Source organism: Electrona antarctica (assembly GCF_951216825.1).
Source record: "Electrona antarctica genome assembly, contig: scaffold_110, whole genome shotgun sequence".
Taxonomy (NCBI): Eukaryota; Metazoa; Chordata; class Actinopteri; order Myctophiformes; family Myctophidae; genus Electrona; species Electrona antarctica.
Genome location: NW_027637380.1, coordinates 322,326 through 341,676, shown reverse-complemented (window position 1 = coordinate 341,676; position 19,351 = coordinate 322,326). Strand labels below are relative to the sequence as shown.

General features: G+C 42.4%; 1 protein-coding gene across 4 annotated transcripts in view; it reads left to right on the top strand.

Annotated features, from left to right (window-relative positions):
* The window catches only part of LOC306918968 (oxysterol-binding protein-related protein 7-like), a 132,148-nt gene that overhangs the window by 76,602 nt on the left and 36,195 nt on the right, over nucleotides 1–19,351 (top strand). For all 4 annotated transcript variants that reach the window (XM_079531808.1, XM_079531807.1, XM_079531805.1 and 1 more), the window contains one exon: nucleotides 9,306–9,384. In XM_079531808.1, coding sequence (XP_079387934.1) covers nucleotides 9,306–9,384 — 79 coding nt within the window. The remainder of the gene's footprint in view (nucleotides 1–9,305; nucleotides 9,385–19,351) is intronic.

The window sequence follows — 19,351 nt, the reverse complement described above, 5'->3', positions numbered from 1 at the left end:
TCGGTCACCTTCTCCCAGTTCCTGGTTCCTGACTCTTGCATCATACAGTCTTTTGTTCCGTGCATGATTCTTGGAAGCTGCATCAACTGCTAGCTGGTAGGCTTTCTGTAGCTCTTTTTTCATGTTGGCCACATACTGGTGATGCTTTAGGCCATCCTCCTCATCTGATCCAATGCCGAAACACAGATCCACTGGAAGCCGCGCCTCCCTGCCAAACATTAGCAGATATGGCGAGTACCCTGTGGCGTCGTTTCTTGTGCTATTGTAAGCATGCACTAGCTGACTTATATGCTGGCTCCATTTTGGCTTTTGGGCAGGATCGAGAGTACCAAGCATGGACAGAAGGGTGCGATTGAATCGCTCCGGTTGTGGGTCACCCTGAGGGTGGTATGGGGTAGTCCTTGATTTGCGAATGCCAAGCATATTCAGGAGCTCTTTTATGATCTTGCTCTCAAAATCACGTCCCTGATCCGAGTGGATGCGGGCTGGCAGCCCGTAATGTACAAAGAACTTCTCAAAGAGGACTTTGGCAACAGTCAGGGCTTTCTGATCTTTAGTTGGGTATGCTTGAGCATACCTGGTAAAATGATCTGTAACAATCAGTACATTGGCTATGCCTTTGGAGTCAGGTTCAATGGAAAGAAAATCTATGCACACTAAGTCCAGAGGACCATTACTTGTGATCTGTCGTAATGGGGCAGCTCTTTGTGGGAGCGTCTTCCTTGCTATGCACCTTCCACAGTTCTGAATGTACCTCACAATTTCAGGGGCCATTCTGGGCCAGTAAAACCGGTCCTTGATGAGGTCTGTTGTTCGTTCTATGCCAAGGTGGCCAGTATCATCATGCAATGATTTCAATACCATTGGCCGGTATTGAGCAGGTAAGACAAGCTGACTCACGTCTCTCCCAGAGGGTCTTCTGGTGACTCTGTGCAGGAGGCCATGCTTTATTGTAAGTTTGGAGCTCTCTCGCTGGAGCAGTCTAACATCAGGATTTGCATGCTTATGAGCCGCGACACTTTGACCCATCTTAACTTGCTGCAGCACCAGTCCGATGACTGGGTCTGACTTTTGAGCTGCTATTAACTCTTTAGGACTCAGTTGCTCCAGTGGACTCACGCCTATCTGGGTGAAGTAGGCATAGACATCAGGAACGGCATCAGGAGGAACACCCAGTTGGTCAACCAATCGGGTAATGACTTTGTAGGAGCCAATTGCAGTAATCTTACTACAAAGAGCTTTTACCCCAGAGGGTGGAACATCCATCCATCTATCTTCTGTCTCCGGCAGATTTCTGGACAGCAGATCAGCATCAATGTTTTCCCGGCCGGGCTTATACTGAATGCTGAACTCATAAGTGGAGAGTGCAGCTAGCCACCTGTGGCCTACAGCATTAAGCTTGGCCGTTGTCAAGACATAGGTGAGTGGGTTATTATCCGTTCTCACCGTGAACCTGGCGCCATATAAGTAGTCGTGGAACTTATCCACTACCGCCCATTTTAACGCTAGAAATTCCAGCTGGTGGATATGATAGTTTCGCTCTGCCTGGTTTAACTTGCGGCTGGCAAAAGCAACTGGACGTAACCCCTCAGGATATTCTTGATTCAGTACAGCTCCCAATCCGTTCAGACTTGCATCGACATGCAGGATGTAAGGCCTTGTAGGGTCAGCAAAAGCCAATACTGGTGCATGTGTGAGCTTGTAGATGATGTGATGGAAGGCGTCGTCACAAGCTGAAGTCCAACGCTCGCCGAAAGGTTCTGATACCTTATAATAGCTCTCTTTTTTTTCTTTTATGATGTCTTTCTGTTTGCACTGAGCAGGGGGGTACCCCTTAGTTAGTTCTGTCAAAGGGCGAACAATAGCAGAATAGTTCTCAATGAAACGCCTGTAGTATCCACTAAATCCCAGAAACGACCTCAGGGACTTCAGATCAGCAGGTTTCTTCCAGTGGTTTACTGCACTCACTTTCTCAGGATCAGTGGCGACACCAGATGCAGAGACTATGTGCCCCAAGAACTTCACTTGTGATTGGCAAAGTTGGCATTTGTCGATGGATACTTTGAGACCACATTCTTCCAGTCGGTCCAAAACTTTTAGGAGACGGTCCTCATGCTCCTCTAGTGTCTTTCCAAACACTATAACATCATCAAGGTACACAAGGACCTGCATCAGATTCATGTCCCCGATGGCTTTCTCCATTAACCTTTGAAAGGTTGCAGGAGCACCAGTGATCCCTTGAGGCATCCTCTCGAACTGGAAAAACCCGAGGGGACAAATGAAGGCAGTCTTTTCCTTGTCTGTCTCAGACATTTCCACTTGGTAGTACCCACTTCTCAGATCCAGCACAGAAAACCATCTGCTCCCTGCCAGACTGTCAAGCACATCGTCTATGCGCGGCATGGTGTACTGGTCTGGAACAGTTCGAGAATTCAGTAAACGATAGTCAATACACATCCTTACCTTGCCATTTTTCTTCCTCACTATGACAATTGGGGATGCATAGGGACTACGGGACTCTTTGATTATTCCAGCTGCCAAGAGTTCTTGGATGTGGCGCCGAACATCCTCAATGTCGGCTGGTGCAATTCTGCGAGATCTCTCTCTGAAAGGTCTAGAGTCTCTTAGTCTTATTTGATGTGTCACGCCTCTTGCTAGGCCGACATCCCATTCTTCCAATGAGAACACATTCGTTCTCTGTGCTAACTTTGTAGCTAGCCTGGATTTCCACTCTTCAGGGATGGATGAATCCCCAAACTTGAACAGACTGGGGTCAATGGACTTTGTTGGGGCATAGCTTTTTCTTAACTCGGTAACAGTGTCCACAGGATATAATTGGGCCACCACTGTGCCAGGAGGGAGCGCAGTCTCTTTTTGGGTTTCATTTCTCAACAGAACTGTGAGACTATTGGCATCCATGGCCGAAGGTGGTAGAACAACTGGTGGAACCAGTATGCCGGCAGGGAGGTTGGTATCTCCATCAGCCTCCAATATCAGGATACTTTGGTGCGCATGCTGCTGCTGTTCCACTTGGCAGGTAGCGTAGTGTGCACTTCCTGGTGAGATCGTGAGAAGCCCAGGGCCTTGCCACTTCACTTGGCCTATGGCATCCATTTGGGGGCTGAACTGTACTGGAGACTGTTTTGGAAAAAGGGTAGAGATTCTTAGAGCATGAATGTCATTGTCACTTTCAAGGTCCTCACAGTGTTTTAGCAGGGACCGCAGTTTCTTTGAGTTTGTGCCGATAATGGCAGGAACTGGGTCAGGGCTCTTTGAATCGGGGCATACTAGAGCCAACACAGAGACTGTCTCTTCCACTCCTTTGTTGTTAGCGGGAAGCCCCAACTCAATGGCTACATATCCCTTATAGGGGTAGTTGGAGTCACTCAAGCCCCAAATGGCAAGGTCTGTGAGTGGGAGAATAGGCACATGGGAGAGGAAACGGGAGTACCAGCTCTCAAATATGATGGTGACTCTGGAGCCGCTGTCTAAAAGGACTCTACAAGGTTGTCCTTCTAGTTTAACAGTGGACATCATGGAGGGACCAATCAGCCCTTCTGGCAAACCACATGGCTTAGGGGTGTGGACTGAACCTTGCCTACAGCCAACATTGGATTCCGACTCAGCTGAGCTTCTAGGTACCCCTTGCTCCTCCTTACTCTTGCGAAGAGCACCAAGTAACTTCTGGATCACTTTTCCAGGGTTTTCAGGAGCCATGCAGCGTGTGGCAATGTGGCCATTTTCTCCACATCTGTAACAGAAATAGCTTTCAGAGTCTTTTGCAATATTGGGATTTGCAGTTCTGCTGGGTCTGGCTTTCGCATCTCTCTTTTTAGGCTCTGCCATGGCTGAGCTGTGTGATATGGCCATTACGGTTAGCTGTTGTTGTAACTGTTGCACCTGCTGCCTTAAGTTCTGGATCTCACCTTCTGTCGCTGTATCCGTGTTTCTCTTGGTTGATTTTGCCTCTGGCTCGGTGTGGGCATCTTGCCGCTTGTTCATTAATTCAGTAAGTTCAGTGCGCAATTCTTGGATTTCTGCTTTAAGCTCTTGAACTTCTGTAGTCTTGGCTTTGGTTTCTTCACTGACTTTTACTTGTCTTACTGTGGTGTTTAATTTGCGCCGTGCTGTCTCGTATTCTTCTTCCTCACGTATCTCATTTAGTAGTTTTAAGAATGTGGGAGGTTTATCTCTTCTTTCTCTCAGCCTCAAGTGTAACAACATCATATCAGACTGAGTAGCACCTCTTATGAGTTGATCGATTCGCGCACGATCGGCTCTGTGGCTAGGGAGGCCCCCCTTTTTCACTGCTTTTGTCAGGGAGCGCTCTAACCTTCTCAAGAAGTCAGACAGCTTTTCACCTGTCTGTTGGTGTAAACTCCTGAAGGCAAAATACAAGTCTTCACCAGATTCAGGGGTTCCAAAGGCACTTTCCAGGGCCTCAATATAGCAATCAGGTGTAGCATCTGGGTCATTAAGCCGTACAGCCTGAGCTATTTCCAATGCAGGGCCCTTTAGACTCTCTACTATTCTCTTTCGCTTCTCTCGCCCAGAGCAGTCACACTCTTCAATCATTAGGCAGGCTTGCTCCAGCCATTGTTCAAGGCTCTCCTCACCTGCAGGAGTGGGCATATTACCAGAGAACATCCGTAGGCGTCGAAAGGCGTTGTTCTCATTGGTAGGTCTCATGGTTTGTCCTAGCAGGTCACCGACTGCTCTGATGATCGACTCAGGTGAGGTCCCCTGGGGAACGGTTGTAGGTAGCAGGGAATGAACATCCTTTGCTGTTTTTCCTGCTTCTGACATTAATTTGTTGAGCTTGGTTAAGAAGTCATCAGCAGAATTTGCAGGTTCATCACAGAGAGATATTTTCCATGCTGGGTCTCCATTCAGTGGATGCAGGTAGAGAGGGAAATTGTCTGTGTCTACCTTTTCAGTGCATTCACAAAACACTGTGCTCTTGCCGGTCTGAGAGTCACTTTGAACTTCTCTCACTTTTATTCTTCCAAATGCCTTCACTGCATGAGCAGCCTCCTCAATGATTGAATTGTCAATGTCAGCGGGAACGTCAGTCAGTGCAAAGGCATGTTTTGGATCTATTATTTCTAAATTGCACCAGCTATGTAGCTCTGCTGCTATATGAGAAACGTTCTGAGTAGACATACTGTCACAGCTGTTATGATGCTCGTTTTTTTTTTTTTTTTTTTCGTTTACGGGTCAAACATTAAAGGATAGAGTGGGAATGATTCATCTCAGCAGTGCCTCCATTTTATGTAACGCTTCTATACCTTGACCATAGGTAGCGCCCTGTGTTCATATTTAATTCCCAACTCCAAAATAAACCACAAAAGTATTTCCTCAAAATTGTCTGGCAATTTAATGAACTAGAGGAAAAATGAGAAATTGAGGGGTAAGAACCATAAGCAAAATAAAAAATAAAAGGTTGTAGAAATTAAAATGTAGCAGTCAAAAATGTACTTCAAGGGCCTTTGACCCTTTAGGAAACACAAATACCAAAAACAATATGCAAAAATAAGATGTTCACACAACAAATACAAAATGTCCTTTCAAAGTGTAAACCTTTTATAATAACCTTTAACCTAAATTACTTTGTGGGCCCACCACACACACATACACACACGTCACACACACCCCCGTTGCAGGCCTGGTCGATGCTGGGGAGCGTTGGAGTACTCACAATATCAGAGTTAAGTCACAGGGTCTGTAGGTGTACCCCACAAGCTGGGTGGAGTAACTGGAGCTGGTGACTAACTACTAGGGGGACTGGAAGGCCAAATCTTCTTTCTCCCTTATTGCCAGAGGAACTACCCGGTATCCTGGGAGCCGGGAGCGCAGGTCTGGGAAGTCTTGAAGATCTCTCTAGGCCAATTAGCCAAGCTGGCTAACTGGAGAAGCTATCTGTTTAGACTGAATGGCTAGGCTAACTGGAGAGGCTACTGTAGCTAACTTCATACACAATGTCAACAAACTGTGTTGATAGCTGCCCTTCTCACAGTATCTGTGCACAGTCACATAAAGTCACTCATGAATTGTAGTCTTCCTTATACTCTAATATTGTACAGCATTGAAAACTTGTACATCACATTTATTTCCACATGAGGTTTCTCTCCTTCTCTCTGCAGAACTCTCCTCTTTCTTCTGGCCACTCTCTCAACTCCTTCTCCCCCTCTCTCCTTGTCCCGCCTCCCTCTCCTTCAACAGCAAATCACCATGCAGTAAAAGTGACATGACTCTTAAACAACCAATTACATTTCACCAAAATACTCAACATAGGTTGTACTCTTATCTGCACAGTTCAGCACCTGTAGAAAACTTATTTAAAGTGACAGGACAATGTTGTATTGAAGTGAACAAGTTAATACATTCCTAAGTGCACTCTGAACAAAACAATATATATTCAATATATTTAGTGGCCTAGGGCTATTTAGTAGCCTAGGGCTACATATAGAACCTTTATCCAACGTGTCGGGATGGTTCCTAACCGGACACTGTACCCTGCTGACAGGGTGTTCTATAGAACCTTTATCCAAAGTGTCGGCACGGTTCCTAACCGGACACTGTACCCTGCTGACAGGGTGTTCTATAGAACCTTTATCCAACGTGTCGGGGCGGTTCCTAACCGGACACTGTACGCTGCTGACAGGGTGTTCTATAGAACCTTTATCCAAAGTGTCGGGACGGTTCCTAACCGGACACTGTACCCAGCTGACAGGGTGTTCTATAGAACCTTTATCCAACGTGTCGGGGCGGTTCCTAACCGGACACTGTACCCAGCTGACAGGGTGTTCTATAGAACCTTTATCCAACGTGTCGGGGCGGTTCCTAACCGGACACTGTACCCTGCTGACAGGGTGTTCTATAGAACCTTTATCCAACGTGTCGGGGTGGTTCCTAACCGGACACTGTACCCAGCTGACAGGGTGTTCTATAGAACCTTTATCCAACGTGTCGGGACGGTTCCTAACCGGACACTGTACCCTGCTGACAGGGTGTTCTATAGAACCTTTATCCAAAGTGTCGGGACGGTTCCTAACCGGACACTGTACCCTGCTGACAGGGTGTTCTATAGAACCTTTATCCAAAGTGTCGGGACGGTTCCTAACCGGACACTGTACCCAACTGACAGGGTGTTCTATAGAACCTTTATCCAACGTGTCGGGGCGGTTCCTAACCGGACACTGTACCCTGCTGACGGGGTGTTCTATAGAACCTTTATCCAACGTGTCGGGGCGGTTCCTAACCGGACACTGTACCCTGCTGACAGGGTGTTCTATAGAACCTTTATCCAAAGTGTCGAGACGGTTCCTAACCGGACACTGTACCCTGCTGACAGGGTGTTCTATAGAACCTTTATCCAACGTGTCGGGGCGGTTCCTAACCGGACACTGTACCCTGCTGACAGGGTGTTCTATAGAACCTTTATCCAACGTGTCGGGGCGGTTCCTAACCGGACACTGTACCCTGCTGACAGGGTGTTCTATAGAACCTTTATCCAACGTGTCGGGGCGGTTCCTAACCGGACACTGTACCCTGCTGACAGGGTGTTCTATAGAACCTTTATCCAACGTGTCGGGGCGGTTCCTAACCGGACACTGTACCCTGCTGACAGGGTGTTCTATAGAACCTTTATCCAAAGTGTCGGGACGGTTCCTAACCGGACACTGTACCCAGCTGACAGGGTGTTCTATAGAACCTTTATCCAACGTGTCGGGGCGGTTCCTAACCGGACACTGTACCCAGCTGACAGGGTGTTCTATAGAACCTTTATCCAACGTGTCGGGGCGGTTCCTAACCGGACACTGTACCCTGCTGACAGGGTGTTCTATAGAACCTTTATCCAACGTGTCGGGGCGGTTCCTAACCGGACACTGTACCCAGCTGACAGGGTGTTCTATAGAACCTTTATCCAACGTGTCGGGGCGGTTCCTAACCGGACACTGTACCCAGCTGACAGGGTGTTCTATAGAACCTTTATCCAACGTGTCGGGGCGGTTCCTAACCGGACACTGTACCCTGCTGACAGGGTGTTCTATAGAACCTTTATCCAACGTGTCGGGGCGGTTCCTAACCGGACACTGTACCCTGCTGACAGGGTGTTCTATAGAACCTTTATCCAACGTGTCGGGACGGTTCCTAACCGGACACTGTACCCTGCTGACAGGGTGTTCTATAGAACCTTTATCCAACGTGTCGGGACGGTTCCTAACCGGACACTGTGGGGTTTTTGGCAGCACATTTTGATTTTAGTTTTAGTCATTAGTCTCTTGAATAGTTTTCACTTTTAGTCACATTTTAGTCACCTGGAATGTTTTCGTGTTTAGTCTAGTTTTAGTCGACTAAATATCATAAGATTTTAGTCTATTAAATCTACAGTTGATTTAGTCGACTAAAATGCATTTTGGCGGGCCTCGATGCGAACGCGCCACACTGCGACGCGTTATGAGCTTGTAGATCTGCTATTTTCAGCATGCAACCAAGTAAGTGTAAAATTACTTATACTGGATCTCTTGTCCACTAGTCATTTTAGTCTAGTTTTTATCTGACGAAATCATCAGTATATTTAGTCTTAGTTTTAGTCGTCATACTGTAGCTTAGTTTTGATTAGTTTAGTTTTCATCAGTGGAAAAAGGTAGTCGACGAACTGCCTGCTGCTCCATTCAATTCAATTCAATTCAATTCAAAAGAGCTTTATTTGGCATGGGAAAACATACGTTTACATTGCCAAAGTGGAACAAAACAAGCAAGATAACTATGTGTATATATATATATGTATTTTTTGTTTTGTTTTGTTCTGAATGTTCTTTGGTTGTCTTTATTTGGAATTTGTGTGTTTGTGTTTCAGTTTTTGTTGTATTTGTTACTCTGTTTGTATTTCTCAAGTTACTTCTATAAAAAATGAATAAACAGAACATTTAAAAAAAAAAGATATAACTATGTATGTAATGATCTGTATCTGCACAGCTGTATGAGCTGTGCTGCATCAACACTATCTGGGGAAACTATGAAAATATTGTGCATTTCCTGCCAGAGATATTTATACATCCATATCAGAGACGTTCGCTTAGTATAGACTTCAGAAAGTTGACGTGTGTGTGTGTGTGTGTGTGTGTGTGTGTGTGTGTGTGTGTGTGTGTGTGTGTGTGTGTGTGTGTGTGTGTGTGTGTGTGTGTGTGTGTGTGTGTGTGTGTGTGTGTGTGTGTGTGTGTGTGTGTGTGTGTGTGTGTGTGTGTGTGTGTGTGTGTGTGTGTGTGTGTGTGTGTGTGTGTGTGCGCGCGCGCGCGCAGATCAGAGGTGGAAACACAAGTTTTGGGGTAAATCCGTGGAGATCCTGTCCAGTAGTCAGGTCAACGTGTCGCTGCCCAAGTATGTATCGTATAAATCTATATTACTACATTTATAATATTATACAGTATGTATTGTATAATGTGTGTGTGTTTTCTGAAACTCTCATGTTTCTGTATCAGTGGTTCTCACAGGGTTAAAACCCTCATGTTTCTGTATCAGTGGTTCTCACAGGGTTAAAACCCTCATGTTTCTGTATCACTGGTTCTCACAGGGTTAAAACCCTCATGTTTCTGTATCACTGGTTCTCACAGGGTTAAAACCCTCATGTTTCTGTATCACTGGTTCTCACAGGGTTAAAACCCTCATGTTTCTGTATCACTGGTTATCACAGGGTTAAAACCCTCATGTTTCTGTATCACTGGTTCTCACAGGGTTAAAACCCTCATGTTTCTGTATCAGTGGTTCTCACAGGGTTAAAACCCTCATGTGGTGCTCAACCTTTTCATGTGAAGGACCCCCAGAATGATCTGTATTTGGCAGCCGACCCCCATCTCATAATATGTAGTTCCAGGGACCCCCCCAGAAGCATCTCATAATATGTAGTTCCAGGGACCCCCCCAGAAGCAAAGATTTGAGTTAAAAAGTTTGCTCTGAAAGAATATACATTCAAAGATTTGCGCCACATTTTCCGGATTTTTTTTCAAAAATAGCAGATCTACAAGGGTCATAGTGCGGCACTACAAGCTCACCGGCACCGAGTGCCGCGCTATGACCTTGTAGATCTGCTTTTTTCCAATGGTTAAAGTATAACATAATGCTTAAAAAACAAAGCGGTTCCCGTTCTGAATGGGTGGCTCTATCTGCAACTTTGCAGCAACTCTGAACTTGCCTCCCACCTGGCTTGAAGGTTTTCCAGAGTCCAGCTTTCATTTAGCCATTTGTGACCACACGCGATATACAGACTGCCATCGCGGGGGTGGCAACTGTCGAGGACAGCTGAAAAACTATTTTCTTTGTCCTTTTTTATTTTTCTGTCTAAAATAATCTGAAGCTATATTATTATTCATGTCATGTTAGAGCAGGTCTGAAATAAATGTCAGAGCTGATATCGACATATAAATATGAAATAAATGCTTAAACATGTCACTATGTCTAATGTTATAACCATTGGGTTAACCAATGCTAACTAGACATACGGCTTCCCTGCTAAAGTATGCAAATTCCACAACGATATTTTGTAAAAAGTGTGTTTATTTTGGTCCGCCTAAAGCTAATTCATGCTAATGTTCCAGCTGGGGGCACTGCTGACCACAACAATGGAAAATGCGGAAATGGCTTCCTATTTCCAATAGTAGAAGAAGAAGACTCGAATGAATGTATTGTAAACATTGTAACATTATGTTACCATAACGTGGTTATTATTAGTTGCTTTGGAATGTACCTGCCATGAAAATTAAGGTCATAATAACGCAGATCGCATCGATATGTAATATAGCGCGATAATGTACTTGTTTTAGCTACACGATTGATATCAATATATTAGCTAAATGTAGCTAACGGCTATCATTGCGGGGTTGCCAGTTTCTGCGAGAGAAATAAGCAACCCGGTATATGAAAACAAGCCCAAAATAAGCGAAAATAGCCAATCTACATGCATACAAACACAAATCTTGTGTCTGGTATAAATTATTTACAGAGGGCACAATTTGTGCTGGGAGGGTTTGAGAGCAAACTGTCCTGTTGTCTGTTGGTTACTGTTTTTTTAATGATGTGTCCATAATCAACTACACTTTAAAAACAAGCCCAAATAATCAACTACACTTTATTTTTGTCAAATACATTTTTATTAACAGGTTATAAATTATTATAAAATTGGTACAGTAGGCCTATGCATTATTTTTCTTTAGAAACAAGGCCAACTAATTATAATAAGCAGACATGGCAACACTGCTGGTTGACTAATGGAGGAATGAAGGGAAAACAGCGCCCCCTAAAGTCACAGATCACTGAACTAAAGCTTAGAAGTCCATTTTCTCTGCTTGGTCTTTTTTCCACTACTCCTGCAAGACATTTTTCTATAAGCCATATCTCCAAAACTGGTGGGTCAAACTGAACAACCAATATGTCAATTTGAAGCTATGATTCCCTGCTTTCATAAGACATGAAAAAAACGAAAATTCAAAAAAATCCAATGGCAGTCCTTCGATCAAATCTAGTCACATTTTTGGGGAGAAGGAAATTAGTGTTTTTAGATATTTCAGTATTTCAAAGTGTCCATGGGCTCCCCATGATGTCATGGACACTGGGCTCACTTCCTTCCTGGACTACAATTCCCATAATGCTTTGGTCCACTGTTTCCTCCTTGTGGATAGGGGGAGGGGTTGCCTTAGTGAGACAACATGTAGTCCAGGGAATAGGTGAGCCCAGTGTCCATGACATCATGAGGAAGTAAATCAAATCAGTTGCATTCATTTCTTAAGGCTCTATCTGCAACATTCTGGATTAAAAAACCTGTTTTCAGAGTCACCCTTTCATTTAGCCATTTTTGGGGAGAAGGGTAGCTGAGAGTTGACCACAGGCTGGTCATTCTCTACAGAGGAGAGGAGTAGCAGAGAGTTGACCACAGGCAGGTCATTCTCTACAGAGAGGAGTAGCAGAGAGTTGACCACAGGCTGGTCATTCTCTACAGAGGAGAGGAGTAGCAGAGAGTTGACCACAGGCAGGTCATTCTCTACAGAGAGGATAGGAGAGAGTTGACCACCAGGCCATTCTCTACAGAGAGGAGTAGCAGAGAGTTGACCACAGGCAGGTCATTCTCTACAGAGAGGAGTAGCAGAGAGTTGACCACAGGCTGGTCATTCTCTACAGAGAGGAGTAGCAGAGAGTTGACCACAGGCAGGTCATTCTCTACAGAGAGGAGAGGAGTAGCAGAGAGTTGACCACAGGCAGGCCATTCTCTACAGAGGAGAGGAGTAGCAGAGAGTTGACCACAGGCAGGTCATTCTCTACAGAGGAGAGGAGTAGCAGAGAGTTGACCACAGGCAGGTCATTCTCTACAGAGGAGAGGAGTAGCAGAGAGTTGACCACAGGCAGGCCATTCTCTACAGAGAGGAGTAGCAGAGAGTTGACCACAGGCTGGTCATTCTCTACAGAGAGGAGTAGCAGAGAGTTGACCACAGGCAGGTCATTCTCTACAGAGAGGAGTAGCAGAGAGTTGACCACAGGCAGGCCATTCTCTACAGAGAGGAGTAGCAGAGAGTTGACCACCAGGCCATTCTCTACAGAGCGGAGTAGCAGAGAGTTGACCACCAGGCCATTCTCTACAGAGAGGAGTAGCAGAGAGTTGACCACAGGCAGGTCATTCTCTACAGAGAGGAGAGGAGTAGCAGAGAGTTGACCACCAGGCCATTCTCTACAGAGAGGAGTAGCAGAGAGTTGACCACAGGCAGGCCATTCTCTACAGAGAGGAGTAGCAGAGAGTTGACCACAGGCAGGTCATTCTCTACAGAGAGGAGTAGCAGAGAGTTGACCACAGGCAGGCCATTCTCTACAGAGAGGAGAGGAGTAGCAGAGAGTTGACCACAGGCTGGTCATTCTCTACAGAGAGGAGTAGCAGAGAGTTGACCACAGGCTGGTCATTCTCTACAGAGAGGAGTAGCAGAGAGTTGACCACAGGCAGGTCATTCTCTACAGAGAGGAGTAGCAGAGAGTTGACCACAGGCAGGTCATTCTCTACAGAGAGGAGTAGCAGAGAGTTGACCACCAGGCCATTCTCTACAGAGAGGATTAGCAGAGAGTTGACCACAGGCAGGCCATTCTCTACAGAGAGGAGTAGCAGAGAGTTGACCACAGGCAGGTCATTCTCTACAGAGAGGAGTAGCAGAGAGTTGACCACAGGCAGGTCATTCTCTACAGAGAGGAGTAGCAGAGAGTTGACCACAGGCAGGCCATTCTCTACAGAGAGGAGAGGAGTAGCAGAGAGTTGACCACCAGGCCATTCTCTACAAAGAGGAGTAGCAGAGAGTTGACCACCAGGCCATTCTCTACAGAGAGGAGTAGCAGAGAGTTGACCACCAGGCCATTCTCTACAGAGCGGAGTAGCAGAGAGTTGACCACAGGCAGGCCATTCTCTACAGAGAGGAGTAGCAGAGAGTTGACCACAGGCAGGTCATTCTCTACAGAGAGGAGAGGAGTAGCAGAGAGTTGACCACCAGGCCATTCTCTACAGAGCGGAGTAGCAGAGAGTTGACCACAGGCAGGTCATTCTCTACAGAGAGGAGAGGAGTAGCAGAGAGTTGACCACCAGGCCATTCTCTACAGAGCGGAGTAGCAGAGAGTTGACCACCAGGCCATTCTCTACAGAGAGGAGTAGCAGAGAGTTGACCACCAGGCCATTCTCTACAGAGAGGAGTAGCAGAGAGTTGACCACAGGCAGGCCATTCTCTACAGAGAGGAGTAGCAGAGAGTTGACCACCAGGCCATTCTCTTCCTCTTCTGATGAACAGTGAAGACGCAGGCTTGTGCTCACGGGCCCTCCCTACGCACCAATGCACTCCCAGTGCATTGTGGGACTTGTTATGTAACCATGACAACAGGACTAGGTGTTCCGATCCCCTGCTCGTATGACCCGACACGCTACGATGTGTTATCACCTGTTTGGAATGTCACACACACACACACACACACACACACACACACACACACACACACACACACACACACACACACACACAGAGCACATGACGTGCAGTGAAACCAAATGGACCACATTCCTGGTCCTTGAGTCACAGGTGTTGTTCATCAGGTGTGTGTGTGTGTGTGTGTGTGTGTGTGTGTGTGTGTGTGTGTGTGTGTGTGTGTGTGTGTGTGTGTGTGTGTGTGTGTGTGTGTGTGTGTGTGTGTGTGTGTGTGTGTGTGTGTGTGTGTGTGTGTGTGTGTGTGTGTGATTATAAGACACCAAACGCGTAAATAAACAATAAATCACATTCACGCCCCTGTCCCCCCCCCCCCCCCCCCACACAGAAGCTACACAAAGTATTTGATGAAACACAGAAAAACAGAACAGAAATAAAAGATACGTCACATATCAGTTTTCATATCAGGGACACGACATCAAACGGCTGTGAAAAGTTGACTCGTCCGTTCGAATGAAAATACAAAGGATTGGTCACTGACTGTGATTTATAAACGTTTTGATTGATGTTATTAACAGTTTGCAGAATTACAGTACATTTCAAGCACAAACTCAATACAAAGGCTGTTAACTGTGAGTGGACGACCCAATTAAGCATTACACTTGTTTACAACAGGGTCCACCTTGTTCAATTCATCAAAACATTTAGAGACGTACGAATATACACAACTATACAGTCAAAACAGGAAATCATCATAAAGGAGGTAAACAGGGAAAATAAACATATACAGTGAGGGGGAACGGGTGGGTGGGGTGGGGTGGGGGGGATTCAGATTTTACGGGGATTCACATTTTGGTGGCATAATGTTGCGTAGCATAACTGTCCAATCCTTGGTATCTTTACCGTTCATGTATGTGCTCTGCCGGGCAGCAGCAGCTGTAGGCTATTCTGTCACGATCGCGCTAATGAAACCAAACGCTACACGGTGACGCTACAGTCAGGAATATGATTTATGAAACCAAACGCTACACGGTGACGCTACAGTCAGGAACCAAACGCTACACGGTGACGCTACAGTCAGGAACCAAACGCTACACGGTGACGCTACAGTCAGGAACCAAACGCTACACTGTGACGCTACAGTCAGGAATATGATTAATGAAACCAAACGCTACACGGTGACGCTACAGTCAGGAATATGATTTCATGTCAAAACGAAAAGAGGATGTTAGGTAAAGTAGCTTCGATACCCAGGCTTTCATTTCGCCTGCACGTAATGCCTAATGTGTCACTCTGCATGTTTAACTAAGTTTCCCACATGAAAAAGACCTGTTTTTTCATACTTACTATCATTGTTGATAATGATAACACCATTTAGGTCAATGATATATAACAATACTAGGCCTATAGCAGCACCTATTTAAGGGCCAGTCAACTGTCTTCCGTGAGAATACACTCAGTAGTAAAGTATTGTTTTTACACTCAGTAGTAAAGTATTGTTTTTCCACTCAGTAGTAAAGTATTGTTTTTACACTCAGTAGTAAAGTATTGTTTTTACACTCAGTAGTAAAGTATTGTTTTTACACTCAGTAGTAAAGTATTGTTTTTCCACTCAGTGGTAAAGTATTGTTTTTCCACTCAGTAGTAAAGTATTGTTTTTCCACTCAGTAGTAAAGTATTGTTTTCCACTCAGTAGTAAAGTATTGTTTTTACACTCAGTAGTAAAGTATTGTTTTTACACTCAGTGGTAAAGTATTGTTTTTACACTCAGTAGTAAAGTATTGTTTTACACTCAGTAGTAAAGTATTGTTTTTACACTCAGTAGTAAAGTATTGTTTTACACTCAGTAGTAAAGTATTGTTTTTCCACTCAGTAGTAAAGTATTGTTTTTCACTCAGTAGTAAAGTATTGTTTTTCCACTCAGTAGTAAAGTATTGTTTTCCACTCAGTAGTAAAGTATTGTTTTTCACTCAGTAGTAAAGTATTGTTTTTCCACTCGGTAGTAAAGTATTGTTTTTACACTCAGTAGTAAAGTATTGTTTTTCCACTCAGTAGTAAAGTATTGTTTTTACACTCAGTGGTAAAGTATTGTTTTTCCACTCAGTAGTAAAGTATTGTTTTTACACTCAGTGGTAAAGTATTGTTTTTACACTCAGTAGTAAAGTATTGTTTTACACTCAGTAGTAAAGTATTGTTTTTCCACTCAGTGTAAAGTATTGTTTTTACACTCAGTAGTAAAGTATTGTTTTTACACTCAGTAGTAAAGTATTGTTTTTACACTCAGTAGTAAAGTATTGTTTTTACACTCAGTAGTAAAGTATTGTTTTCCACTCAGTATAAAGTATTGTTTTTCCACTCGGTAGTAAAGTATTGTTTTTCCACTCAGTAGTAAAGTATTGTTTTTACACTCAGTAGTAAAGTATTGTTTTTACACTCAGTAGTAAAGTATTGTTTTTACACTCAGTAGTAAAGTATTGTTTTTACACTCAGTAGTAAAGTATTGTTTTTCCACTCGGTAGTAAAGTATTGTTTTTTGCTCAGTAGTAAAGTATTGTTTTTTGCTCAGTAGTAAAGTATTGTTTTTTGCTCAGTAGTAAAGTATTGTTTTCCACTCAGTAGTAAAGTATTGTTTTTACACTCAGTAGTAAAGTATTGTTTTTTGCTCAGTAGTAAAGTATTGTTTTTTGCTCAGTAGTAAAGTATTGTTTTTTGCTCAGTAGTAAAGTATTGTTTTCCACTCAGTAGTAAAGTATTGTTTTTTGCTCAGTAGTAAAGTATTGTTTTCCACTCAGTAGTAAAGTATTGTTTTTTGCTCAGTAGTAAAGTATTGTTTTTTGCTCAGTAGTAAAGTATTGTTTTTTGCTCAGTAGTAAAGTATTGTTTTTTGCTCAGTAGTAAAGTATTGTTTTTTGCTCAGTAGTAAAGTATTGTTTTTTGCTCAGTAGTAAAGTATTGTTTTTTGCTCAGTAGTAAAGTATTGTTTTCCACTCAGTAGTAAAGTATTGTTTTTACACTCAGTAGTAAAGTATTGTTTTTTGCTCAGTAGTAAAGTATTGTTTTTTGCTCAGTAGTAAAGTATTGTTTTTTGCTCAGTAGTAAAGTATTGTTTTCCACTCAGTAGTAAAGTATTGTTTTTACACTCAGTAGTAAAGTATTGTTTTTTGCTCAGTAGTAAAGTATTGTTTTCCACTCAGTAGTAAAGTATTGTTTTTACACTCAGTAGTAAAGTATTGTTTTTACACTCAGTAGTAAAGTATTGTTTTTCCACTCAGTAGTAAAGTATTGTTTTTACACTCAGTAGTAAAGTATTGTTTTTTGCTCAGTAGTAAAGTATTGTTTTCCACTCAGTAGTAAGGTATTGTTTTTACACTCAGTAGTAAAGTATTGTTTTTCCACTCAGTAGTAAAGTATTGTTTTTACACTCAGTAGTAAAGTATTGTTTTTCCACTCAGTAGTAAAGTATTGTTTTTACACTCAGTAGTAAAGTATTGTTTTTCCACTCAGTAGTAAAGTATTGTTTTTACACTCAGTAGTAAAGTATTGTTTTTACACTCAGTAGTAAAGTATTGTTTTTTGCTCAGTAGTAAAGTATTGTTTTCCACTCAGTAGTAAAGTATTGTTTTTACACTCAGTAGTAAAGTATTGTTTTTTGCTCAGTAGTAAAGTATTGTTTTCCACTCAGTAGTAAAGTATTGTTTTTACACTCAGTAGTAAAGTATTGTTTTTCCACTCAGTAGTAAAGTATTGTTTTTACACTCAGTAGTAAAGTATTGTTTTTACACTCAGTAGTAAAGTATTGTTTTTCCACTCAGTAGTAAAGTATTGTTTTTCCACTCAGTAGTAAAGTATTGTTTTTCCACTCAGTAGTAAAGTATTGTTTTTACACTCAGTAGTAAAGTATTGTTTTTACACTCAGTAGTAAAGTATTGTTTTTACACTCAGTAGTAAAGTATTGTTTTTACACTCAGTAGTAAAGTATTGTTTTTTGCTCAGTAGTAAAGTATTGTTTTCCACTCAGTAGTAAAGTATTGTTTTTACACTCAGTAGTAAAGTATTGTTTTTTGCTCAGTAGTAAAGTATTGTTTTCCACTCAGTAGTAAAGTATTGTTTTTACACTCAGTAGTAAAGTATTGTTTTTCCACTCAGTAGTAAAGTATTGTTTTTACACTCAGTAGTAAAGTATTGTTTTTACACTCAGTAGTAAAGTATTGTTTTTCCACTCAGTAGTAAAGTATTGTTTTTACACTCAGTAGTAAAGTATTGTTTTTCCACTCAGTAGTAAAGTATTGTTTTTACACTCAGTAGTAAAGTATTGTTTTTCCACTCAGTAGTAAAGTATTGTTTTTACACTCAGTAGTAAAGTATTGTTTTTCCACTCAGTAGTAAAGTATTGTTTTTACACTCAGTAGTAAAGTATTGTTTTTACACTCAGTAGTAAAGTATTGTTTTTACACTCAGTAGTAAAGTATTGTTTTTACACTCAGTAGTAAAGTATTGTTTTTACACTCAGTAGTAAAGTATTGTTTTTACACTCAGTAGTAAAGTATTGTTTTTACACTCAGTAGTAAAGTATTGTTTTTACACTCAGTAGTAAAGTATTGTTTTCCACTCAGTAGTAAAGTATTGTTTTTCCACTCAGTAGTAAAGTATTGTTTTTCCACTCAGTAGTAAAGTATTGTTTTTTGCTCAGTAGTAAAGTATTGTTTTCTACTCAGTAGTAAAGTATTGTTTTTACACTCAGTAGTAAAGTATTGTTTTTTGCTCAGTAGTAAAGTATTGTTTTCTACTCAGTAGTAAAGTATTGTTTTTACACTCAGTAGTAAAGTATTGTTTTCCACTCAGTAGTAAAGTATTGTTTTCCACTCAGTAGTAAAGTATTGTTTTCCACTCAGTAGTAAAGTATTGTTTTTACACTCAGTAGTAAAGTATTGTTTTCCACTCAGTAGTAAAGTATTGTTTTTACACTCAGTAGTAAAGTATTGTTTTCCACTCAGTAGTAAAGTATTGTTTTTACACTCAGTAGTAAAGTATTGTTTTCCACTCAGTAGTAAAGTATTGTTTTTACACTCAGTAGTAAAGTATTGTTTTCCACTCAGTAGTAAAGTATTGTTTTTACACTCAGTAGTAAAGTATTGTTTTCCACTCAGTAGTAAAGTATTGTTTTTCCACTCAGTAGTAAAGTATTGTTTTTACACTCAGTGGTAAAGTATTGTTTTTTGCTCAGTAGTAAAGTATTGTTTTCCACTCAGTAGTAAAGTATTGTTTTTACACTCAGTAGTAAAGTATTGTTTTCCACTCAGTAGTAAAGTATTGTTTTTACACTCAGTAGTAAAGTATTGTTTTTACACTCAGTAGTAAAGTATTGTTTTCCACTCAGTAGTAAAGTATTGTTTTTACACTCAGTAGTAAAG